The 27,286-nt window shown below is 37.0% G+C and overlaps 2 protein-coding genes and 1 long non-coding RNA gene across 3 annotated transcripts; all 3 read left to right on the top strand.

Annotated features, from left to right (window-relative positions):
* The first annotated feature begins 17,302 nt into the window (after positions 1-17,302).
* Positions 17,303-19,337, top strand: LOC113359957 (1-aminocyclopropane-1-carboxylate oxidase homolog 1-like). The gene is made up of 4 exons (XM_026603514.1): positions 17,303-17,412; positions 17,512-18,036; positions 18,133-18,444; positions 18,583-19,337. The coding sequence occupies exons 1-3, from the start codon at positions 17,303-17,305 to the stop codon at positions 18,416-18,418; spliced, it is 921 nt and encodes a 306-aa protein (XP_026459299.1). The 3' UTR covers positions 18,419-18,444; positions 18,583-19,337.
* LOC113357316 (1-aminocyclopropane-1-carboxylate oxidase homolog 1-like) lies at positions 19,335-21,024 on the top strand. The gene is made up of 3 exons (XM_026600686.1): positions 19,335-20,102; positions 20,202-20,523; positions 20,630-21,024. Exons 1-3 carry the CDS (start codon positions 19,570-19,572, stop codon positions 20,867-20,869), a joined length of 1,095 nt encoding a protein of 364 aa, XP_026456471.1. The 5' UTR covers positions 19,335-19,569; the 3' UTR covers positions 20,870-21,024.
* Positions 21,025-25,796: 4,772 nt separating this feature from the next.
* Positions 25,797-27,043, top strand: LOC113361614. The gene is made up of 3 exons (XR_003365228.1): positions 25,797-25,994; positions 26,648-26,735; positions 26,817-27,043. It is a non-coding gene; the product is annotated as an uncharacterized LOC113361614 (long non-coding RNA).
* Positions 27,044-27,286: the final 243 nt, after the last annotated feature.

Here is a 27,286-nt window from a genome sequence, read left to right as displayed (position 1 = left end):
TGTACTGGTGAATTTATCGATAAAACTATGGATGATGCATGGTCATTTTTAGCCGAACTTGCAGAGAAAAACCATCAATGGGAATCCATTAGGGAAGCTAGGACAATGTCTCTTTATATGGGTAATCACCCTGAGTTAGAGTTTTATTTTGACTCTGATACAAACATGAAATGCATGACTAGGACAGTCGAAGATCTAGAGATTGGAACAAATGAAAATTCTTTTGTCCCTAACTCATGTACCCAAACTGAAATACATGTTTGCACCTTGTATGGTAGCTTAGGCCATCTTGTTGAGAACTGCCATGTTCTGCATGAGTTTAGGAAGTCTAGAACACATCATGTTAATGCTCTCTATGAAACACAAGACACCCACTTACATACTTGCAACTCAGAATGGAAAAATCCTTGTTTCAATGATAATAATAATGAATTAAATTTTGAAAATGGTGTATATGTTCCTGCTCATGATACTGATATTGAATATGAACCTAATGTAGAAGCAAACGAGTGGACTAAAAACACTATGGTTTGGAATAGAGATTTGCATCCTTGTTACGATGATAATGATTTATTATTGGAAGAGCATGTTTACTCTGAAAATATTCTTGCGGAATCCTCTGTTTCTGAGACATTAGATTCTGTTACTGCTTCTTCTGATTCTCTTATTCGTAACACTGAATTTTTGGGCGATGTGGTTACTCATCTTGAGCCTGTGCAACTGTCCTGTGAAAAAGAGCATGACACACATCTTGTGTCTGACTTAGGTAAGGTTGAATTTTCTGTTGACACTAATGTTCATATGCATGAAAATATAAGTGATGTGTCTGATTCTCTGCCTGGGTCACATTGTGATGTTTCTTATGATTTGCATATGGTTGAAACTAAAGTTTTGAATGATGTTGATGATACTGAACTGGGGCTTGATGAATTGTTCTTTGAATGTGAGCATGATTTACCTGTTTCTGACTTAGGGAGAGTGTGTGATGGTACTAATTATCTTACACATGAAAACAACTTAAATGTGCCAACTTACCATCCTAAGTCACAAACTGAGACTGTTCCTCCCAACCTAGATTTGGTTTGTAACAAAATTGTAAAACCAACTTTTCTGAGAATACCTAATCTAGGACTAGAACTGTGTGCCTCCCAAGTCCTCTTGGACTATTTTGCAGCTAAATATAATACCTTTGATGAGCCGCAGTTGGAGTTTACTCATGTCTCTCCATCCATCCCTGTGCATGTCCACTTTGAGTTAGACCTTGTGCATGATGAACCTCCAAATTTGTTAGATTTCGTGCCCAAAAGCATATCTGTTGAAAAATCTAGGTTTGGGGGTAACACATTTTGTTTTGCACCCTCACTTGCACTTCTGTCCTATTATAATTGTGTGAGGCTACTAAAATTTATGCATTCTGTCTTTTGGGTTGATCCTCAACTCTTTTGATTGTTAATGTATGGTGAATCCCCCTTGTATATAATCCAGTAGGTAATGTTATATTTTCTATCTTGAGTCAGTTGAGTCATCTTTTATCTTGCATATATTGTGCTAATCCAATATAATCTCAGCTGAAAATGTTGGATTCTAGCCTTGAATAATGAAGCTCTAATCTTGCTTTTGCCGACATACCGGTAATCTCTTCCCTTTTCTCTAATCAACATGGTTCTCATGGTATGTTGCTATTTAATTTTTTATCATCTTTTGAAACATTGAGGACAATGTTAGATTTAGGTGTGGGGGAGTGTTATGCATATAGAGTTTTCAGTCTTTTCTTTTCCTTTAATTTATTAAAAAAATGCATAAAACCTCCAACTTTTAGAGATTTTAGAGTCACTAGAATGCTTCTAGCTATGTTTACATAGAGAGTATGACCGAAATAACTGAATTTGGAAATACTGGAGAACACAATCGGGTTTCTTGTTTGTCTGAGCGTTATAGTTGGACTTAACCATGCCGGTGGGAAAATTAGGTGCAACAAAGATATTTGGTATTAGAGTTGTGATCACCTTTAGTGGAGACTACCTATTTTTACATCAAGCGAGGCACCGACCTTCATTTTTTTGACTTATCTAAAAAGTCCTTTTAGAGTGTGTGTCACCGTACGTAAATTCCGGGTAGGAATGGTGAGCTACCCAACTTCGCACCACTTTCAGCACTATTTTTGATCTCTTGAGTGCTAATTTTGTCAATCATGAGGATGACGTCTAAAGATGAAAACTCCTTCTTGTAGTTTGATTTGCAGTTAGCACCATTCTCTCTCACTCGACAACATCAACAGATCCATAGAAACACATCATCATCAACAAGCAGAGCAACGTTAGATTTTATGAAGAAAGGTAGAAATTATCCAAGGTTTACATGCAACAATTCAAGGAAAAGTAAAAAGTTCTTATTCAAGTGAAGATACAATACAAAGAGCAGAATTTTATACACATTTAAAGAGGTATTTTACAAGAGCAAAGAAAACCGAAAAAGATGAGAATTAGTAAAGTTCATGAAATCAAGACAATACAGGTTGTGAAGAATTAAGTGATAAAGTCCTTCATCCATGGATTTAGTAGTTTCATTATTTTGTTATTTTCAGTTTGTCATATAATTAAAAAAAAATAATAAGAAAATAAATAAAAATAAAAAATAAAAAAAATTATTTATTACAGTTTGTTTTTAGTTTTGAAGAAGAATTTAAGAGGAAAATTCAAGCAACAAGGAAATTGAAGAGAAGACATTGTCAAGGTTCTAAGAAGTTCAAGAGTTCATCATCAGCAGTTGAAGACCGAAGACGTTTCTATGAATGCTGTGAGAGTGGTGTTGATTTCCGATCAGATGTGAAGGTAAGTGAGTATTCCCATCCTCCTATAATGATTGATTTCCTTTCTTAGAGATCATCAGAAAAGATTCTTTTTGTCCACAATTTTGTGGAGTCTCCAGAAATTATTTCGGAAGGTTCTCCTTCCCACCATTCAACGTGTGCCTGTCTGCACACATGAGAGACTAAAAAATCGGTCTTTTTTAGTGAAAACTTCATACAATCCTATTGGTGAGGCAGAAGTCGAGGCTTGTGATCACTATCGAACCCAAATTCTTTCATATGGTGTGGTTATTTCTCGCTCAACTCTTAAGGATGAGAATGCGTTCTTTGGTATTTCTAACTTCTTATTACTAGCATGTAGAAACTTTATGTCCTCATAGCTCCTTGGATGCTTAGGACTCTATTACACTCTGAAGTTGGAGAAGGTTTTGTGGGTACACCTCCAGTAAACCCTCACGAGACTACAACTCGTCCACTAGGGACACCTAGGGGTTTAAAGACTTAGTGCATACGCTAAATGCATTCGAGAGACCAGCGACAGTGGTATAGTTAGGTTTTCCTAATTTCTATTTCACCTGAGGACAAGTAAAATTCAGGTTTGGGGGTATTTGATGAGTGCCAAATATTGCATATTTCTACTCCTTTTTATTGGCAATTAACTCATCTTTTGCGCTTTAAAATCATTTATTATCCCAAATTTTGTATTTTCATTGTTTTCAAGAATAAATACTTGTAATAATTAATTTTATGTTTTTAGGTACTAAATAAAGCTTGGATGAATTGAGAAGCTAAAAGAGCATAGGGATGGTGACTAACGACTACAAAAGAGAGACAATGCTAATCTCCCGCGAGAAGGCTGTGAAGCGCGAAGGAATATCGCGTAAAGAGCAGTCGCAATCCGCTACACTCGTTCCGCAAGCCACTTGCAAGAGATACTCAAGCAGTGGGCTAACAAGATGAATTGGGCTTGGAAGAAGTGATAAGACCCTAACCCAAATCCATACCCAAGATCCAAACCCGTTTCCTCGCATGAACCGTCCGATTTGCTACAGCTGCATATCATGCAACAACCAACCTCTCGGTACATCAATATCTGAAGAAACTGCTCAACACCCAAGCCTACTCATCTTGTTTTCCCTGTAGAACATAAACCCAATCTTTTCCCCTTCACTTCTCATTACTTCTCTTGCGGAACCACCAGTACCACCTCCTTCATCTCAATTACTCCATCGCCCCCACCATCTCTGCACACAACCACTTCCATCATAAACGCCAATTAAACCTTTAATCTATATCTCTCTCACCCTTATCTTCTTTCTTATCAAGAATAGTGACCGTAGAAGCTAGGTTTGAGATAGATAGGTTAGGGTTATCCCCAACATTGAGAAACACCAAATTAATGGCTTGCAGCGTTGAATTGAAGAAAGGAACTGTCAGAATACGCATTTGGGTGAGTGGGTATTCTGTAATTATCGAATTAAATTGATTGAGGAGAAAATTGTGTATAAATAGAGATGGGTTTGTGATGTAAAAGGCATGCCCGGATTAGCTGGTGCACCAAGTAGTAGTTCATGTCTGATTTTATTATCTCCATGATGTTCTAATTTCACAGTTAGGGTTTAGATGAATCCATTGATCCATTGCTCAGTTTAATTCAAGTATTGATATTGTTCTTGTTGTGCCATAATGTTTTGGATAAATATAATCTGAGCCTTCATCATTTTTCTTTTCACAGTGTATGTCATGTATCCATTGTAGTTAGAACATCACTATGTTGATTGTGCTTCAACTCATGTTTAAATGATTATTATTCGATTCTTTGACTAGTTGTGCTTTAATCAGACAGTTAGTACTTTGGAGGGACACCTTAGTTGTGATTAGAATATCCATATCAGGGTTGTTTAATCATCTAAGTGATTGATCTGTGGTTAGTTATTTTGTGAGAGGGCATCTAATACTAGGATTAGATAATTATCTTAGTGATACTAAACCTTCCTCCTGAAACCACCCTTTGATGTGCAGCAGACTAGAATCTTCACTGTCATCTAGATAGTCGGCAGAGCCTAGAAGTTCGTCGTTGTCTATACAAGGGACAAGAACATTATTGAGACTGAATTGACTTAGTGTTGGTTAAGAGGTGAATTCGACAGCCCTAGCACCCTTTTTATCTGCTTGTAGATTATTCGTTGCATTTTATTTTACTATTTCATTCACTACCATCATCTGGTCGTATCGGCAAACAAAACCCCCATTTTTCGGTTACTCTTTGTTCTGAAATCAGTAGTAGCAAGACCATAGTTTCAATTTATACCCACCTTGTCCCTGAGGATCGACCTGTATTAAGCCACTACAGACTCTAGCCTACTACCAATTAACTTCGGACTGGAATGTAGTTGATCCCTAACCAATCTCACACTGACTAAGCTACAGTCGCGTTCCTTACGCCTCTTGAACCACGTCTGATTTTGCGCACTGGATTCCCTTAGATGATCTCACCCACAACTAGGGCTGCACAAAACCGAACCAGAACCGAAACCCGAAACCGAAGATTTTAAACCGAACCGAAACCATATTCCTATGGTTCAATAATGGTTGTCAGTTTCAGATAACCGACAATATTGGTTTCGGTTTAGGTTTTATCTCAAAACCGAACCAAAAACCAATTGGTTAACCGATTAATAGTGACCATAGGATTAAATGATTTTAGGCCGTGGAAGGGGATATTTAACCCTAATATCTTACTTCACTTGACTATTCGAGTCTTCCCAAAATCTTCTCTTCTTTCGCTCTTCTTCCCTGAAACCAGAAAGGGCTGTGAAAGATAACCCTACTGAGTACTGAAGCCTAAAACTATCACCATCACCTTCTTGTTTTACTTCTTCTTCTTCTTCTAGTATTGGGTGTACTGTTTGTGTAAACTATAAAGCACTAACACATTATTGTTTATAAATCATTCGGTTAACCAAAAACCTTCTGGTTTTTAACAAAACCGAGTAGAAACCAAAACCAATGAAATCGAATAGGCTATATGGTTTCATTGGTTTTCATTATTGGAAAACCGAGTACTTTGGTTTCGGTTTAGGTTTTTCCAAAAAACGATAAAAACCAAACCATGTGCAGCCCTACCCACAACTAAGAGGTGCTACGACCCAAAGTCGAAAACTTGATAAACAAATCTGTCTCACACAGAAAAGTGTATTGAATAGATAAATTTGTCTCCCACAGAAATACCTACGAGTTTTTGTTCCGTCTTTTGATAAATCAAGGTGATCAGGAATGAATTGATACACCGAACTTATATTCCCGAAGAACAGCCTAGTAATATCAATCATCTCACAATAATCTTAATCGTATGGAAGCGAAACAAGATATTGTGGAATCACAAACGATGAGACCAAGATGTTTGTGACTACTTTTATCTTACTTATCGGTGATTAAATATCGAGCAAATCTTAGAGAAGATAGTACTCAATACGATAAAACAAAGTAAGATCAGAACACGCAACTAAAAAAACAATAGTTGGGTCTGGCTTCAGAATCCCAATGAAGTCTTTAAGTCGTTAACCTATAATGGCTTTAGGAAAAACCTAGGTTAGAGGAGAATCGATTCTAGTCGCACCTAGTATCACACAGGAGGTGTGGGGATTAGATTTCCCAATTTCTAGAGCTCTCCCTTATATAGTCTTCAAATTAGGCTTTGCAATCAATGTTACCTTGGTAACATAACATTCAATATTCACCGTTAGATGAAAACCTGATTAGAGTCAACTAATATCTTTCAAAGATCGAACTTAGCTTGTTATACACAAATGAAATGTGACTTCATTTAGGTATGAGTAACCGCACCCAAACCCGTGCACATAGTAGTCTCAACAATAGTTAACCGAAGTTATCCATATGAACACTTTCATATCAACCTTGTTCATCTTAATCACAACTAGTTCAAATGACTCAAATGAAACTAGTTATGGATTTATTCAATTGTTTATATTCTCATAGAAGTATACAAGACATAATTGAAGCAAAATCGATTTTGATTCACTTGAATCAATTCATGAACATTATATCCACGGTTTGCAATAAATGTATTAGTTCATGAACAACCCGATTTTAGAACTTAACCCACTCAAGTATGCAAACAGGTATGCATACCTAAGTGGCCAGACATAATTTGGGTTCGCCAGTATGCGAACGGGTACGCATATCTCCAAACTCAGTTGAATTCTCGAACTTGAACTTTACGCCGATACGCATACGGTAATGCATACTAAGTTCCCGTACTTTCAACTAACCAACCAGTACGCTTGTATACTATGGTTCTCAGACTTTGAATAACTTGCAACAGTTAGCATACAAGTACGCATACTGTTCTATATTCAATCAATTGTTAATCGTTCTAAACTCCATCTTAATCATTGAAACATTCTTGGAAGACGGGAATAGATGTCTCACACAAACTATTAGCTTCAAACCAATTTTCAAGTGATCAATATTCCAATACGAAACATTCCGAGTCTACATCAAATGACTGTCTCACACAAATCATGTAAGATGTTACTAGGCGATTTTCTTATGATCATCTTTTGACTTTCGTCAAGAATTGAACTTGGTTAAAGCGAAAGCTTAGCAACACATATTTCGAGAAATATACAAGCGAGATAAACTCGCTCGAAACATCAAATGTGTATAATATAATGTCTATATAGCTATACGACTTTTGTCTCAATAGGAGATAGAATAGAAATAGACTTCTGAGTGATATATGAGTTCAAGTATCCAGATACCTTTCTTTGATGAAGTTCCACAATCTCCCCTTAGTAGTTCTTCGTCTTCAATCGATGAACGCTGTGAAGTCTAAAGCTCAACTACACATTCTATCCTAATCCGAGATATAGCTATAAGTAGACTAGAAATCAAGACTTTTAGTTTTGGCAACTAAACTTGACAACAAGCTTGAGATAGCAACACTGGTGAGTTCGACCGAGCAGTGCTCTAACAGATAAAAATCACAAAGTTCTCTTCGTCTCAACTTTGTGATTCCGTAATTTTTATACTTGTGAGGTGAATAATAATCTAGGTTGCACTTCGGGTTGCATAAGTCCGTGTTTTTAGGATAGCTATACTTTTGCCAAATTGTTACCAATTTCCATCACCTTGATCCTACATTTGATTTGATCATTTGTTTTGATCATAATCAGGAAATAAATTATATAGGCTTAATCTGTGGGAGGAAAATTTGGTTTAAAGTCTTCAATTGAGTTGAAGCAACTCTTAGTTGGTGTGACGTCATCTAAGGGAATCAATTGCAGGGAGTCCTGCTGGAATTCAAGAGGCGTAAGGTGTGTGATTGTACCTGAATCAGTGGGAGGCTGAGTTCGAGCCCAACTACATTCCAGACAGAAATTAATTGGTAGTAGGATAGTGTATGTAGTGGCTTAATACATTTTGGTGTTTAATCTAGACTAGGTCCAGGGGTTTTTCTGCATTTGCGGTTTCCTCGTTAACAAAATTTCTGGTGTCTGTGTCATTTCTTTTTCCGCATTATATTGTTTATCTTTATAATTGAAATATCACAGGTTGTGCGTTGATCAATCAGAGTAGATACGTCTGACCTAGTTTGTTGGATACGACTTGATTGATCCTTGGACATTGGTCTTTGGTACCGTCCAAGAACTCTCTTTGTAATTAGGTTCACGGATTCAATTCTGTAAACGTTTGAATAAAAAGAGAGAGAGAAAGATATATAACTCTAGACACTTTCCTTGATTGAGTTTTAACTTTCGGAGTTGTGTTAAGTTTGTCCATACAGATTGCCTATGAGAAAGTTGGTGGTGTATTTTGGTACCGCCACTGTTTTCAATTGGTATCAGAGCAGTCAAACACGTTACGCCTTAATAAGTCTGTGTTTGAAGCAGTCTGACTATATGGACAGGGACGAAATCTCTAAGGATGCAAACCAGAATGCCTTGAAGATTCTTCATAGACTATCTTCCTTAAGACTTACTGTCTCACAGGATGCTCTCAATTCAATCAAAACCTCTGATACCTTGATTGATGGTGAAGAATCAACATGAAGAAAAAAAGGAATCCTCTGTAAAGGTTAAAAACAAGAAACGTCATGTTAAGAGTAAAAATCTACGTTGTCTTAAAAAATTGTTAAACAGTCTCTGTAAGGAATGCAATAGAAAAGGTTATGTAGATGACGATCTCTTTTTAGTTTTTGAAAAGACGTTTAAATTCTTAGAATAGATTGCAGTGATCTTGAGTAAGGAGGTGCACATTCGGGTTTCAGTTGCTGAGACCTGTTATTAGTGTGGAAAACCTGGGCATGTTAGAAAAACTTGCACATCTGCTACAGTTTTGACTACTCCAGATGGTTTCGGAATATCATCTCTTGATCACCATGAGGATGAAGAAACTAAACCGGAAGATTATCCCGCCAGGTTTATGAGCCCTTTTCTCATCCAACCTCTTGTTAGCAAGATTCTGGCTTCACCCCATCATATATTTATTTGAGATGGGGAAAGTAGTAGTAATGGTTTATTTCTGGTTGTATTTTATATTCCGTAATATATCTATCAAGTGTTTGAAATTCATGATCATATAAATGATCCCCGGTAAAGGAAGAATCTTGTAATAAACCATGATCATAACATCACACATTGTTAACCTGGCTCCAATTTCACGATGTCATAAGATCAATATAAATTACAAGTCTTTTATTTCCGTGAATGTGAATCTGTTATCTTGTTCTGGAAATTACAGGTCTTTTTCTTAGCTCTGGAAATTTTTCATTGAGCTAAGAAAAAGATTAATCATCTTATTGAATTGATAATTTTATCAATTTCTGGATTGACCCGGAAATCAAAAATTTGGTATGATTGTGTCTCCTAGCGGAATATTTAATTAAAAAAAAAAGAAAAATGTTTTTGGAGTTCCGCACCCGAATCCGTCCAAGCCTATTAAGGCTTTATACTCTTTCTTCTTCTTCTGTAAGTTCATGGACGGGAGTAGAAATTGAGGTTAGGGTTTCCGAACCGGCATGATGTTTTCATGATTTGAGTTATTGTTAACAATTTTTGTTCTTTTTTCTTAATTGTAAGGAAGTGTATCAAGAAGGAGCAAATCAAGCAATCATCTTCAAAAGGAGTTATTCAAGTAAGATCAAATATATTATTTTTGTATTTATTTGGCATATCATGGGATGAACAAAAGGAGTTAGTAAAAAACCCATGCCTAAGGAAATCCTTGAACCCAATTTTAAGGAAGAACCTAGGGTCCTTTTTGTTAACAAGGTTGTTATAAAACTTATGAGAAAAGTTCAACCAGAGAAATTATTCTAGAAAAGAAATTAAATAAGGGTATATTAGAACGGAAGATCGAGCTTGTTTTTATAAATATGAATTAGGAAACATCTTTTGTGGTTTTGGGAAAGGAACCATTATGAACTAAAATTTTAAAGTTGTTATTAAAGGCTAGCAGTTAACGAACCACGGTTCACGAACCATGGTTAACTGAGTTCGGTAGTCTCGTAGGGTTGGCGAGCCCGGTTCACGAACTGTTGTACCAAACTATCCCAGTTTAAGATTTTAGTATTATATGCTTAAAGACTTACTTATTTAGCTATGTTTAGCATTACTAGAACTCTCTGAAACGCTTCTAAGACTTCATGGATCACTCAAACACTTATATGTGTGCATCATGATTAAATTCTTAGGTATTTAAATGAACATCAAATTGATTTAATTCTTTGGCATATGTTCCAAACCGAACAATCATTATACATGGTTCCATAACCGGTTCCTAGTGTATATTCTTATATTGTATTTTCAAGACCTAAATTGTTTGCTTGATTCTCAAGTTATCTTATCTTGAATTCTAAGCAGCCATGGTCCTTGAAAATCTATAAATAGAGATGCTTTTTTAACTGGAAAAATCAATCCCTGACACTTTGTGTCCTAGTTGATTCTAGAGTTGTCCTCTATAGACCTAGGTTTCCTCTGAGAAACATAATTAGGTGTACGACTAAAAGACTTCACTTTGGGGATTCGTGAAGCCAGGTCCGACCATATTTACCTTGATAGTTCTCGTGTCATGATCTTACTTTTTTATTATCGAGGTTTTCGTAATCTCTTTCGGGCAAGGTAGATAGTAATCATTAAGTTTTCTTCGTCCCAGACTTTGTGATTCCTCAAGATAGATATTTGAAAACAGATCTTAATTAATATTTTGATGATTGTTCTTGAGAGGTGGTTAAGAATCTAGGCTGCTCTTTGAGAGTCGTAAGTTCCTGATTTGTGAGGTTTGCTAGCTTTGTCTATTGCAAACAAATTTCCTAACCTTGATCTTTGATCTAAATGAAAATCAAATAGGCTTATTTGTTAGAGGCAGATTGATATCAAAAGTATTCACTTATATTGAAGGAACTCTTAGGCTGTAAAGGACGTCAGCTAAGGGAATCAAGTGTGTAAATCCTTGCGAGGTTCAAGAGACGCATGGAGCGCAACTATTACTGAATCGATTTGAGGTTGGATTCGGTCTCACCTACATTCTAGTCTGAAGTCTGATAGTAGGTTAGTGCCTGTAGCGGCTTAATACAGTATGGTGTTCAAATCTGGACGAGGCCCTGAGGTTTTTCTGCTATTGCGGTTTCCTCGTTAACAAAACTTCTAGTGTCTTGTTTTCCTTTATCCGCATTGTATTGTTTATCTTTATAATCAAATTTATACAGGTACGTACGTATTCAATCTAAGTAGTTACATCCTATTAATTTTAATCGATTATGAGACTAATACTTATAGAATTTGTATCTTGAAAGATAGATAACAAGTTCAATTACTTGGCAGAATTCCGATTGGATTATTTGGATACGACTACATTGATCTTGGATATTGATTTTTGAGATCATCCAAGTATTCAGCTTAACAATCAGGTCCACAGACCATGTGACTATATTAATTGAGTAGAGGTTAGAGACATAAACTCTATGTACATATTGTCAATAATTATTCAGTTGGTGTACTTGCAATTTGTTGATGGTGGATTTTGAACAAAGGATAAAACCGTAAAATTATGATACTGCATGTCGACTTCAGGCATGTGACGATTCATATTTTACGAAGCCATGATGAACATGTTCTCGAAAGGCCTCCACTAGCTGAGCGTTCGACACCTGACATTTCATCATGACCTCTATGTAGAATAACATAATTGGGCGGTTCTCCGTAAGATTGAGAGAAATAACGCCTTCAGGACGTCGGTGACACTCATTGTTCCCTGACTACATGAGAGAGACCCACCTCTACATAGAAGAACGATTGGGCGGTTCTCCATAAGATTGAGAGCAATAATGACTTCAGGACGTCGGTGAGACTCACTGTTCCCTGACTATGTATAGAGACCATGTATAGATCCAGACGGTTCTCCGTAGATTGAGAGCAATAACGTCTTCAGAACTTCGGAAACACTCGCTGTCTCCTGACTAAGCACCTTTAGAACGGATATGACGCTTTAACTGGCTAATATCCCTTCTGTAATAGATTAATTCTACCGTGACATTCACCACTGAATTCCTAGAAGATAATCTACTTTATCTCAGTACTCCGATTTCATGATCGAATCCACGGCTGATCTCATGGAATGGTAATGGATAATATTATTACTCCGATTTCATGATCGAATCCACGGCTAATCTCATGGAATGGTAATATTCGACTCTATTATTCCGAATTCATGGTCGAACCCACGGCTGATCCTATGGATTGATAATAAACAACTACTCACTTTTATTATTCAGTTTCATGAATCATTCTCCACTGAATTTCATAAATTAGTAATAAATACTCAACAATCGAGCTTCTGGATCATCACTGAGTAAGCCCCACAAAAATGGTGCAAGTGTACTCGACAATGATGCACGACCGAGCACCCGGATGCACAAACGAGCATTCAAAAATATGGACAGATGAGGAATCCTACGCAAAACAGGAGAAAACAATAAATAATAATAAGATAATAAGAGGCGCCATGGGTCGGGCCTACCGGCTGGCCGGCCGTGCCCTAGCCATGGCCGGTCCCATGCCTCTTCCATTATTTTTTCCCTTTTTTTTTTGTTATTTTCATGAACTCATGAAAACTCCTTGATTTTACCAACTTTCCTTGTTTGAGCAAAACTCATGAATTCTCCATAATATCACGGTTTCATGAAAAATAATAATATAAAATTAGGGAAAGTGTTGGGGGACCGGGCAACATAGCCGGCCGGCCATGCCCTAGCCGTGGCCGGTCCCACACCTTGAAATCCCTAGTCTTTTATAATTATTATTTTTCTCAATTCATGAAACTTCTTGGTTTGAGCAAAAATCATGATTTCGTCATAATTTCTCAAATTTTGCTCGAATCATGAAAAACCAAAAGCCAACATGGTCATGTGACCGGCTAGTTTCTCACAAAAATATTGAATGTTAAAATATCCTTATTCTAATGTTTACAAAATATTGACCAATTGAGCATACATGCTCATTCCTGCAAAAATCAAGAATTTCAGTCAAGATGAAACTCTTCTGAAAATTCGCAATGTTGCTCAAACGCACATCAGAAAATACTGAAACTCTCAGTATGGAAACACAGACACCATGGTAACACGTGCATGCCTGCTTGACCGACCAGGGTCATCCCTAGGGATTGCACAAAGCCGGTCCCACACGTTTTCATAATTCTGACATAATTTGCTCAATTGCTCATATTGGGACCAAATTCTCTCCAACCAACCTGGGGATTGCTTAAATGACCAACAGCTGGTCCCGTGACCTCCAAGAACCGGTTTCATGCCCTCTTGGTCGGTCCCATCTTCCATACTTAGGTATTATCACCTAATGTTGAATCCAGCAATATTTCAATAAATGATGAAACCGACATTTAATCATCATTCTTTCACCAATCCTCCAACTGAGGACCCTGGTGCATGCTCACTCGAGCACTGGGCACCACATGGACGCCCATCATTCCATGTGGTCGGTCCCTCTATCACTCATGACCTATTTTCAGCGATTCATCAATTAACAGATAATGATCTGAAATTAGGGTTTCGAATAAATGTTCCATGAATCATCATTCTGAGCAAGATTCAAACACTAATGAATTTATGTTGATTCAGCAATCAACATCTGAATTAATCATATGATATTTGGTAATCTACCAATATTTTAATATTTTATTGGGTCACGTCACCAATAAATAATTCGTCGAATTGAGCAATACTTGCTCAATTGCTCAAATATTGATCCAGCTATTAATATTTAGTAATTTATCAGTAATTCGTCTAATTGAGCAATACTTGCTCAGTTGCTCGAATATTGATCCAACTATCAATATTTAGTAATTTATCAGTAATTTGTCGAATTGAGCAATACTTGCTCAATTGCACGTCAAATTATCAATAATCATTAATTTGTCGAATTGAGCAATACTTGCTCAGTTGCTCGTCAAATTCTCAATATTCAGTAATTCGCCGAATTGAGAAATACTTGCTCAGTTGCTCAAATACTGGTCAATAATTCATCACTGAATCTACAATATTGACATCATTTCAGAGAACTACATGTTTGATCCATGAATCGCTGAGCATTCATCACTCATGCTCGATTCAACAAAACCTAGACTCACTGTCTAATCAGTCAACAACTGACTAATTAATACGCGTCTGTCATGCAGACTCCACGATTCGTGAGACATCAATCAAGTCAAATTGGGGGATATCAATTAGGGTTTTGGTCTGGCGGCCTACAACACGTGGATTCATCCACAACGAGAAATGTGAGTAAGTCGTGTCAACGGTTGAAGGAGTTAGCAAAGTAGTGGGTAAATGATCAACCAAGTCTCCGCACAATCTGGAACTGGTTTCACCACGATCTCCCACTTTCCCACTCTTTCATTCAAGAAACCGTCACACTTACAGGGATCAAGGTGTTCACGACTCTGGCAATATAAATAAGTCTCTGAATCCATGATTGAAGACAACGAATGATCACTAGATATCAGCAATTGTCGAATTTCTCGAGTAACTACTCTCAAGAATTCATCAATCTATCAGAACTTATTCGAACTCGTCAGTTCACCAAAAATTGCAGAAACCTTCAACACATCCACAATCTTTTATCATCACTGATCCCACACAATTCTCAGCTTCTCTCCTACAGAACCCATCTCCCTCTTTGCGACCGAATTGACTCTGGAACGACCATTGACTTGGTTTAGGCCAGAGTCCTACAGATTGATCTCTCGAATCTAAGCACTCCCTTTGCAGTGCATCTGTGTGAGGTTAAGAAGTTTGCTCGGTCGAGGAGTCTCGACAACACGCTTGATTCTTCACTTTCCTAAAGAACCAGCAAACCGTTTTCCCCATCTACACAATTGTATTAAGTTTTGTTCATAAGTAGCCGAATAAAAAAATTGGATGTGTACTTGGTACCCCTACGTTTTCACTTATTGTTTTTCTTTACCGGGTGCGTATGAGCCGTATAGAAAATACTTCCTTACCGAAACTATTTATCAACAACATTATGTATTTTAATGGCGACACTACTGGATTCATCATAGAACAGAAAAAAAAATCTCTCTACAGAAAAAACTCCTCTCTTCTCTGAAAACCCAACGAAACCCTAGCGCCGTTTGAGTCTTCTCTTGCTCAGATCTTGCTTTATCGGAGCGGATCTGAGCAAGAGAAGCTCAAACCATCTTCTTCCATTGACTCTCCATCTTTTACTGCTTTGATTTCATCTTTTTAGGGTAGTTTTTGGTTTAAATCTGATTGATTTCTTTGAGAAATCTAGTTGGGTCTTCATCCCTTTAAGTTTTAGATCGGTGTAGTGTAGTCCTTCTCTGGATTGTGTAGATTCAATTATTAGGATTAATGGGTTTTATCTCTTTGTGGAGGAAAATTTATGTTTTCAATACTTCTTCAGCATCTCTTAAATCAGGATCAATGGCATCAACAGAATCACTTGTTTCAAAAGTAGCAGCAGCAATCACAAGAGTTTCAACTACAGCAGCAACAACAATCACAGAATCAACAAGAACAATCATTGAAACAACAGCAACAATCACATACTCAACTCTCAGATCAATCAACATAGCATCCGGATCAAAGAGACGAAGTAGCAAGATTCTATCACTAATCAATACCCCTGTATTGGGTTCCTTTCAGTTACTCTGTTACAAAAAAGTGGATCATTATATGATCCTGCCTCTCCTATTCGTGACAAGGAAAGGAGTGCTATGTGTGGTTGTTCATCTCCACACACCCAAAACCCTGAGAGATGGATGGATCTTTTAGATCCTAACAATTTTTTCCTGTGCAAGATTGTTAATTGATTTGGAAGAAATTAATTCTTTCTAAATAATACCGTCTAAACTTCACAAGGAAAGGATTCAATTAGTTGTATTATTGGGTGATTCTCTTTGTTATGTCTCTAGAGTTGTTTAGTGTCCCTATTAAAGTCTGCTCAAGTTTCTTACATCAGATCTATAAGTATTGTTGCTCATATTATCCTTCTAATTTCTGTTGCATACACAATCTCTGTAATGGTCCTTATAATGGTGTTGTAAGAGTTGTAATGGTTTCTTAAGGTAATTTTGCCTTAAGTTTTTCTATAAAAAAAAATGGCGACACTACTTGTACCCACTTTATGACGGTTTTATGGCGACATTGTGCAACATGATTTCACACTAAAAATCGTGCATTGACTTCACCTCCTTTGCCTATAAAAGCAAATTCGAATTCTATTTCCAGAACATTTCCGGCTACTATCCCTAACTATTTTCCCCTTTTCTCAGTTTGTGTTGCGCACGTTGCTTACCTATTTCCTTATGTCCTTGCTGCTAAGTTCAGAGAGCGGACAGATTTTTTTCATGCTTGTACAAACCATATCGAGCAGTTTTATTCATGACACATATCCGTTGTAGGGATATAACATTCTTCAACCGTAAGGTGCACCCCCCGAATTTTTATGTCAAGTGCAATTCGTTGAGAAGGTAGCTCTGATCTCGTGTCAAATTATTTTTCATTTCATTGTTGCAATTTCAAATTCAGTATTCAATTATCCATCTGACTTACAACCTGTTTGTTTGCAACTGACTCGGCGTCTGGATCTGAGTCAACTCCTGACTCGGGCCGAGTCAGCGGTTAGACTGTTTGTTTTCCATTTTGAGTCAGATCTGACTCGACCTCTGACTCAGACATAATCCCTGACTCAGACCCATTTGAATCAGGTAACAAAATACCCCTGACTTATGGGACCAAACTCCTGACTCACAAATTTTTGAGTCAGATGAGTTAGATCTGCCCCAAAACAAACATATTGAGTCAGATTCAGATGAGTCAGGTGATTTCACTCAGATCCAGACGACTCAGATGAGTCAGGAGTAAACAAACATGGTGTTAGTTGTTCATTTGTACGGTTCAACGGAGTGCGTTGGTGGCGCATTCATGCATTGATGAGTGAACCTAAAGAACTGCTAAAGTCTACTTTTGAAGTAGTAAACTCCAGAAAAATTAGAACACGGAGACGATTTCCAAGACAGTACAAGGAACCAGTAGTTTACAGGTACTCGTGAATTAATTAGTACAACTCCATAGGAGCTTCATCCAGACATTAAATTCTCAAGTTTTTATTGCGTACCATTCTAAAATATAAAAAATGGAGAGTGTCCAACCGGGAGAAGTGCCACTATGATCGGAACAAAGAGTTGAAGGCCTTTGACGAAACAAAAACTGGTGTCAAAGGAATAGTTGATTTGGGAATTGAAAAGATTCCTCAAATGCTTGTCCGGACACAAGATGAGTTCACCGAGGACTTGGCATATACAGATGCTACAAGGGATCAGTTTCAGACTCCGGTTATTGACCTCCAGGGAATTGATTATCGACGTAGCGAGATTATCGATGAAATTAGACGTGCATCGATGACTTGGGGATTCTTTCAACTGGTGAATCATGAAATCCCTGTAAGTGTGACCAATGAAATGATCGAAGGCATACGTAGATTTCATGAAGGAGATATAGAGGTGAAGAAACGGTTATACGTGAAAGAAATGATGAGCCAAAAAGTACAATATTACAGTAACTATGATCTTAATGAATCAAGATCTGCTAATTGGAGGGATACGTTTCGATGTCGTTTGTTAAATCCAGATCCTATAGATCCTCAACTTTTGCCTGAAACTTGCCGGTAAGTTGATGTAATATGTGCACTGCTAGTAAATTTTCTTCTGGGTCTCTCTTTTCTTATGGTTATGAGTCTCTAACACCACTGATTCTCAAACAGGGATATAATTGTTGAGTACTGGAAGCATATTATGAGCCTAGGAGATATTCTTGCTGAGTTATTCTCAGAGGCTTTAGGACTACACAAAGACCACCTTAAATGCATGGACTGTACTCAATACTTGGGTCACTACTATCCACCATGCCCTGAGCCTGAACTGACCATGGGCTCAACAAAGCATGCGGACCAAAGTTTCTTCACAATTCTTCTCCAAGATCAGGTTGCTGGACTACAATTTCTACACCAAATCACTGGGTTACTGTCAAACCCATCACTGGAGCCTTAACTGTAAACATTGGCGATCTTATTCAGGTAATTTATTTTTTTCATAACAAGTGGATTTTTTATTTATATAGGATTTACAAAAAGTATACAGTAAATCATATTAAGGTGTCTTTTGTACTTGGTTCTCTTACTTTCTTGTTTCTGTAATGTGTACATTTTATGCAGCTTATAAGCAATGACAAGTTTAAAAGCTCTGAGCATAGGGTAGTCGCAAGCCATGTCGGGCCAAGAATTTCAGTAGGGTGTTTTTATAGAGCAAGTTTGGACAAACCAACATTGCTTTACCCAATAAGAGAGCTAACATCTGAAACTAATCCCCCTGTATACCAAAATATCACATTTAAAGAGTATATCGATTATGCCCATTCTAGAGGGCTCGATGGCGTTTCCTCCCTAAACTACTTTAAGCTGTGATGAGTCTCGGTTGATAGCAATGTGGTGTGTGTTATTCTTGTAACTTGGCTCATGTAATGGGAGACTCAGATTTCAATCGCCATCAAATATCCTAAACATGTTCATTTTCCTGTGCAGTTTGAATCTTTCTTTAACATTTCTTAGTCTATCTGTCTCCAACCTGCTTTACTGCTTTAGACCCATTTTTCAGAAAGACTAGAAAGACTAGCAAATGATTAATATTAATTTTCAGGAAAACCAGTTCATTTTCCTGTGCAGTAAAACTCCCACTGGGAAAATGCTTTATACAACCAAATCTGTAGAACCCATAACTTTCAAATGGTTCAGTATTCCTAAATCTAGAGTTTAGATGAGTATCGTGCAGTGGGATGAGGGAAACCAAGTAAAGCATCGCTTTTGCCTCCTCGAGGTACAACACGTGGCAGGGAATATATTTAATAAGACAAAAGAAATTAAGGGGAGCCCATAAAGGTTCGTTAATACTTACGCTTGAATAAGAGGAGACGGACAATATTTGAAACAGATTTTAACTGTTTGTTAATTATAGGAATCAGTAGTAGATGACAGTAGATCGTTTCAATAATTTTCAAATCAAAATAATTGCCTTGAAGTACACACTAGAAGGTACAGCTGGAGCATACATCTTCCTGAGGTTGAAGGTGGAATTAGATCTTCCAAAACACACTCTCAACCAGTTCAGATATCTACAGAAACTCGCTACATTTCTCAAGCACTAGAATGGAGATTGCTGGAGCAGGCGGAGAAGTTCCACATAATGATCGAAACAAAGAGTTGAAGGCCTTTGACGAAACCAAAGCTGGTGTCAAAGGACTAGTTGATGCAGGAATTCAAAAGATTCCTAGAATATTTGTCCGAACACAAGATGAGCTCACAGAGGACTTGGCTTTCAAAAATGAGGATAACAATAAAATTGAGATTCCGCTGATAGACCTGCAAGGAATGGATCAACGGCGCAAGGAGATAATTGATGAGGTTAGAGTAGCATCAGAGACTTGGGGTTTCTTTCAATTGATGAATCATGGAATTCCTGCAAGTGTGACGAACGAGATGATCCAAGGCGTACGCCGATTTCATGAGGAAGATGTAGAGCTTAAAAAACAGTTGTACAAGAAAGACCTCAGCCGAAAGGTGCAGTTTGACAGCAACTTCGATCTTTACAAATCGAGATCTGCTAATTGGAGAGATACCCTTCGGTGTCTTCTATTAACTCCTGATCCTATCAATCCACAGGAATTGCCAGACACTTGCAGGTATTTTTGAGTAATTTATACTTTCTACTACATTGACAGAACAACGATCTGCTTCAACAGTTCAACCTTAATAATGTTTTACTTCTGATCTTCAAACAGGGATATAGTAGTTGACTACTGGAAGCATATCATGAATCTAGGAGGTACTCTGACTGAGTTATTTTCAGAGGCTCTGGGGCTAAACAGGGACCACCTTAAAGGCATGGACTGTACTCAATGCTTGACACTGGGTGGTCATTATTATCCAGCATGCCCAGAGCCTGAACTGACTCTAGGTACAACTCAGCATTCAGACCCAAGTTTCTTCACTATTCTTCTCCAAGACTGTATTGGTGGACTACAAATTCTTAATCAGAGTTGCTGGGTTTCTGTCAAGCCTATCCCTGGTGCACTAATAGTAAATATCGGCGATCTTCTTCAGGTAATTTGTTTTCTTAAATGATACACCGTTACTCATGAACAACCACAACATTTGAGCTGAATATGTATTGTATAAACAATATTGGTTTTGCTTTTCTTTTGAGCAGCTTATTAGTAATGGGAAGCTTAAAAGTGCAGAGCATCGAGTACTTGCTAATCACGTCGGACCACGGGTGTCAGTGGCATGTTTTTTCAGAGGAAGTACCACAAGGTTATATGGTCCAATAGAGGAGCTGTCGGATGAAAATTCCTCTGTATACAAGCATACCACTGTTAAAGATTACACTGCCCATTACAACTGTAAAGGACTTAACCGTGTTTCCGCCTTGGACCACTTCAAGCTGTGAAGTGGCTGATTGCTAATACTGTGTACTTCTTGATGGCAGACTCAATACATGTGGAGTTAGCAAAATAAAAATTAGAGATGTTTGTTTGTATGAACTCACTACTGTGGAGCAAGGAATAAAAGCAGGCATCTGAGACAACAGGGTCTCTTTCTTTTTGAACTCTTTTACCAATCATTATATAGCGTTAAGCTAGATTCAGAATGTTAGTAAACAATAATAGCGATATAATGCTATAACTTCATACTCTCAATGGACTAGTTCTAATAGGAATTTCAAACACCCATATAATATTGAGGCATCCAAATTCTTTAAAAAACTAGGATCGGTTTACCTGACTGCTACTAAGCTTCGTTCCAGAGATATAGTTGTTCAGTATTAGAAGTTAATGACGAGGTTTGTAGACACTTAATAGTTATCATGAGCTGGAACTAAACTAACCTTAGATACAAGTAAGCATTTAGACTCAGATTTCCTAACTTATTTTCTTCAAGATCATAGACAAATTTTTCATCAGAATCACTGGATTACTATCAAACCATCCCTGGAGCCATAACAGTGAACACCAGTGATCTTACTGAGGTAATCATCTCACAAACTAGATGTGAATCAATCATATGAACGAATATCACTTTTTTTTATCTGTTTTATACCAGCTTATTACAATCGCAAATTATAAGGCGCAAGTATAGAGTACCATGCTTTACGGTTCTATAAAAGACATTCAAAGAGTATATGCATGCATTGACTATTGCAAAATTCTACAAGGCTCAATGGTGCTTTCACCTAAACTACTTTAAACTCGGAATAACTTGAAATGTAGTAATATTAATATCGTATAGTTTGAGTTACAACTTACATGGAACTACTGGATCTGCACGCACTACAGCTCTGTCACTTGTACCTAATGTTTCAACATTCCCGAAACTGCTACATCTTTAACATAAGTATTCTAATTCAACGTCACAACCTTGTGAATACGGAAACTAAAAAAATCAAACCTGATGACACCACTACTTTGGTTCAGTTAACGAAATCAGTATAATCGATTCTAGAAGCCTCAATACACATACAGGCGGTTATAATGATACATCATCAAACCAAATAAAATATCTTCTTAAAAATGTAATTGGAAAATAGTAAGTACTAGTAATGACAACATCAAGTCCTGTTACACTATCACAACTTCATTGCTAAGGAACTCAGATAATTTCTTTTATGCATTTAGTCAAACACAAAGCAATTTGGGGGGAAAAAATAAAATAAAAAATAACTCAGTTCTTCCCCAAAATTTGATCAAATTAGACCGAAAGTAAATCACTTTTTTATCAACGGAGATGAGTCTCTTACCGTTCCTCGAACGGAAATACCGATCATCAACTGCTAAGTCCATTTGCTCATCAAAATCCAGTTAGCCACCAAATTGACCATGTCACATCACATGTATCTCCTTAACTAGTACCCCTCTGCATTTAAATTCATACATCTCAGAATGCTGGAACTTTTCACTGTTATGATAGAATTTGCTGAGGTGTAGATCTCTGCTAATGTGTCAAGGTCCAAACTTAGATAGCTGGTCACACACAGACACACTTGGTGGTCGGTGGTCCCATAAAGCGGTTTGCGTTCAAATCTCACTTGGAGGCATTTTTCTTTCTTTTTGAACCCAATTGTTGGGCTTCAGTGGTGACAAAATATGGTCATACTCCATAATCTCTTATCCTACTATTATTGGTAAATGTCTAATATATCCTTGATTTAGTTAGTAATGGAGCTGATTACCAAAAATTATTACGATTAGTGATTGAGTTAATTTAACTAGAATACCGCTACCAGGGTGGGAGGGCCGACAGAAGAAAAAGAAAACACCACTGCAATGAAATATTAAAAAAAAAATTGTGATCCCCGAAGATAGATGCAATCAATTTGCTTTTCTTTTCCCGCAAATGTGTTTGAAGAATTTTTGAAGAAAAAAAATTCGTGTTAATTTGTTTAGTTCATAAAAGTTTAGAAGAAACTAATTTTAACTAGTCATGAAAAAAATAAAAAAGCCTAATAAAACATAAATCTTACATGGAACTCTAAATGGTATTCACCTCCAATAAGATCTTATTTAGGCAAATAACAACTATAGGCAGAACGATGACAGTATAATGAACCGAGCATAATAAGAAAACAAAACAAAAAAATGTTATGTGCGTACAACTGGCATCTAACATCGCTTCAACAAAAAACAAAAATAAAACTTGCATCTAAAAGATGTGAGCGGACGTTCATTGGAAGAAAGTTCAAGCAGGTCGTCGGAGCCCAGAGCATCAGTCTATCTTCTCCAAACACGTGACATCGAAATTTTGGCCATGGAATAGAACACGTGTGTCCATGGAGTACAAATTCTGTCCATGGAGTAGAAATTTTGGCCTACTTATGTCCATGGAGTAAAAATTTTGACTTTTCAAAATCAAAATAGCCAAACACGTGTATCCAATACAAAGATTCTTAATTTCTCGGTGATATCGAAACAACTCTTCGCTTCCATTTTTCTCTGCAACTACAGACCAAAACTGTTAGATTGATTTTTTTTTTCACTTCGGAGTATTCATGATATCTAAAAATTAGATTAATTTATCTTTATAAATGTATAAGAAGAATTGTAATTTATGTAATCTTATGTGACTAATTCAGTAGTTACTAAGAAAAATCAGATCTATCTTTCTCTGCAATTTTAATTCATGTAATCGAATGTGAGTAATTCAATAGTTCCTAAGAAAAATTGATTTCTCAAGGGATGATCTGGATGTTGGTTACCAAAAATTTGATCTGATTATTGGTTAATTAAGATCATCAAACATTAAAATCTTAAATCCGATTGCAGATTCAGTAAATGATAAAACGATTCATTGGTGGTAGTGGTGGTGGCTGGTGGCACTGGTGACAAGCTAGATTCTGTTTCAGAAGTTTTGAATGAGAAAACGATTCCTTGGTGGTGGAATTGGAGATACGGGTTTGGTGGTGGTTCTGGTGTTGGTTGTGGTGGTGACAGTAGAAGAGAGTAGGGATGATCATAAGAGAAGAAGTTTTTGGTTTGGTTTAGAGGTGGTTCCGGTGGTGCTGGAAGTACTGGGGAGCTGGCGGAGGTGTTGTTAGTGGTGGCGATGGTGGTGAAGGTGTATTGGCGATGATTAGGAATGGTTGTGGTGGCGGCGCTGGTTAGAGAGGGTTGTGGTGGCAGCGCTGGTTACCGTGACAACGCTGGTAATGATGCCGGCGGTAGTGTTAGTTACGATGGAAAAGGAAATGTAGACGAGGATTATGAAGGAATTGGTTTTGAAGTATATGGGTGTTTTAGTCTTTTCAGCTCCCAAAGGCTACACCAAATTGTAAATTTTCGTTAGGTTTCAACTGACAAAAAGTGAAAAATTGACAGAAAAAAAAAAAGAAAAAAAAAGTGAAAAAATGGCCATAGAAGAGACTCCCTCCCTACGGGTTTTTTGGACCCTCCAGCCGGTCGGCCCAATTATTTGATTTATATTTTTGAAATCGTTCTTGTTTTGATATTTTTTGAAAATCTAAGAAGAATACGATGGTATATCCTCAAAATAGTCAGGAATATTTCATACTTAACCCATTACAATTTTATTGATTTTAATCTGTTAAAATACGCAAAAAGAAAAAAGAAAAAATTTCAATATATACGGCTAGGAAAACATTACGTTCCTGCCGTAACTGACATAATAGGCTCGAAAATAAAAATACTCCTAACCAAAAGTAGGATATACAGATCGATAAACATCGTATCCCAACTGTAACCAACACTTTATGGCTGAGAAATAAAGAAATCACAGTTGAAGAAATCACAGCCGAAAAACTAGTTACGACTGGAAAAATCTAGCTGTGACCCAACTTTTTTTTTTCCTGAACCATTTATGGGTAGGAAAACCTAAACGTAAATACCTACTTACGGCTAGGATTCTAATTTTCTTAATCGTATACCTGCTTTGCGGTTAGGAATTCTTATTTTCCTAGTCGGAATATATCATTTACGGCTCGAAAAAACTAGCTTAACCTGAGTAAATTTTTAATCAGGCACGGCTATTGATGTGGGCATGAGAAACAAATAAGGTGTTCCGACTTATGTTTTTTTATTAACTTCTTTACCAATAAAACATCTAGTTACTTTAGGGAAGGTTACTCTCGGATTTGAAATTGGGTTTTCATTTTTTTACTTTTCCAAATTTTCTGATTGTTTGTCCTCCTCACAATTTCTTTGCATCATGTCTAGAGCTGGCAAACAAGCTGAAACCCGCGGGTTAACCCGTGCCCGGCCCGTAAAAACCCGAACCCGGCTCGGCTGGTTTCTAAACAAGCCGGGTTCGGGTTAGAGAAATGACGGCTTGTGAATAAACGGGTTAACCCGTCCCGGCCCGTGAAACCGCGGGTACAACCCGTAAACTCGTCCACAATTACTAATTAGTAATTTTTATATAATCCTGTCCGTCGGATTATCTAGGATTAATCACATCCACACGATTAAGGTATAAAAGGCGAAACCCTAAAACTAAATGAAGAGATATCTTTCTTTTTTATCTCTCTCTTTTCTTCTTCTGCTCCTTGCCTCCTTCCTTTCTTCTGCGTTCTTCAGTTGTGAATTGAATCTCGGATAAACAATGAATCATTTGGCACGATTCTCTGGAAGCTAGGTCTTTATCTCTCTCAGGGTTTGTTATCTCCTTCATTCTCCGTTCCTTCTCATATCAATTATTATCCTTTTTATTTCCTTATACTACAGGGTTGCAGATTTGATATTGTTGATGTTTATTTATTTATTTTGCAGTGCAAGTGAGAGATGAGCAGCTGCTGCGGCTGTCAAGTTTGAATCAAGAGAAATCAGAGATTTCGATTTGTAAAAGCGTGATCTGAGATATGATGATGAATTAAATTCAAAAATCACGATAACCCTTTGATTCAGATTAAGTTTTCAGTACTTATACAGAGAGATCTCAACCGGTGTACAGTTCATCAATTTTGCTTAAGTGTGAATCTGGTGGTGTCTTTTATTCAATTCAAAGAAGAAGAAGTTTCTTTCCATAAACAAGTTATAATCTTCTGGTTCTTGGAGTTTATTTCGCAGGTGAAGTTTTCTTTTTAATTCGTTTTCTGGGTTTCTTGTTTCTGTGATGATCTTTCTGTTGACTATGAAGAAGAAGAAACTAGGGTTTTATGTTGTTGTGTTGAATCCACAGTATTCTTTTTATTCAAATTAGTTGGTAATTCATGTTGAAAGTGATGGTTCTGTTTGTATTGAGGAAGTACTTATTGAGAATGTTCTGTAGATAAATTGCTTGAATGAATGTTCAAACCAGTAAAACCCTAGAAATAGAGAAGATTAGAGAGAATGAATGTAGTAATGGTAGGATTTTCTGTGCATACTTCACTACAGGGTGATAAGGGGCAAAGGGTTTTGAGATTGTGATAGCTTTGGATTTGTTCTGTAATTCATTGAATGGTTACTCAAGGAGAAACCCTCACCAAAAGCCTTTTGGTGTAGTTCGTATCAGATGTTCATATTATATATAATTTGTAACTTATGGTTCTTTGCTCGCACGCATATGCACTCCTCGTATTTAGTAGGAAACTTGTGAGAAACTATAGTGAATAACAATGGGTGTGTTTATCTGATACAATGTGTGAGTGAAAGGTTGATATCAGTTTCTCGTCCCTGTAGTTTGCATTTTGCAGTATGTGAAACTAACTGCCGGTGGATTGGCCTTTTGGTCTGTTTAGGTAAATGTTACTAGACATCTATAGATCATTCTCGTGGACTGTGGTTGAGTACGCTTGTTCTGATTGCAACATGCCTGCTATGACAAAGGTCAGTATACTAATTTGACGCACTGGGTTCTTCTGTGAATTTTTAGCTCTTTATTTATTCTTAAATCTTAATTTGAAACAGAGTTTTGAGCACCACAATTTTGGGCACATATTTGACAAGCTTACCGAAGAAATTGGAAGTCCAGTCGAATTTGAACTGCCAGACTGGGTAAAGGATCAGAATCCTAATACCTACACCTTCATAAGACGCAGTATCCATATAGTAGTTGAATAAATTAATATGCTCTGAATGAACTTCTTGGTGGAAATTATTTTGTGAAGGACAAAGACAATATCAGTATTAAGAGATTAAACTACATTGCTAATCCATACGTCTTTTTGCTTGTTTTATTGTTTAAGAAAAGGTCTTTTTTATCTTCTTTTTCACGGGTTTTACCTTTTCTTCAAATAGCATACTGTATTTTGTGCTGGGATTAGCAGATAGTAGTGATGTCTTTCTATCTTTTGAAATTTTTTGTAATTTAAATGATACAAAGTTTTTGTGATTGCCATTATTTGTTTGTTCTTTATATCGGCATTGGATGTAATTTG

The sequence above is a fragment of the Papaver somniferum genome, chromosome 3 (assembly GCF_003573695.1).
Source record: "Papaver somniferum cultivar HN1 chromosome 3, ASM357369v1, whole genome shotgun sequence".
NCBI lineage: Eukaryota > Viridiplantae > Streptophyta > Magnoliopsida > Ranunculales > Papaveraceae > Papaver > Papaver somniferum.
This window is presented reverse-complemented; position numbering and strand designations above follow the sequence as displayed.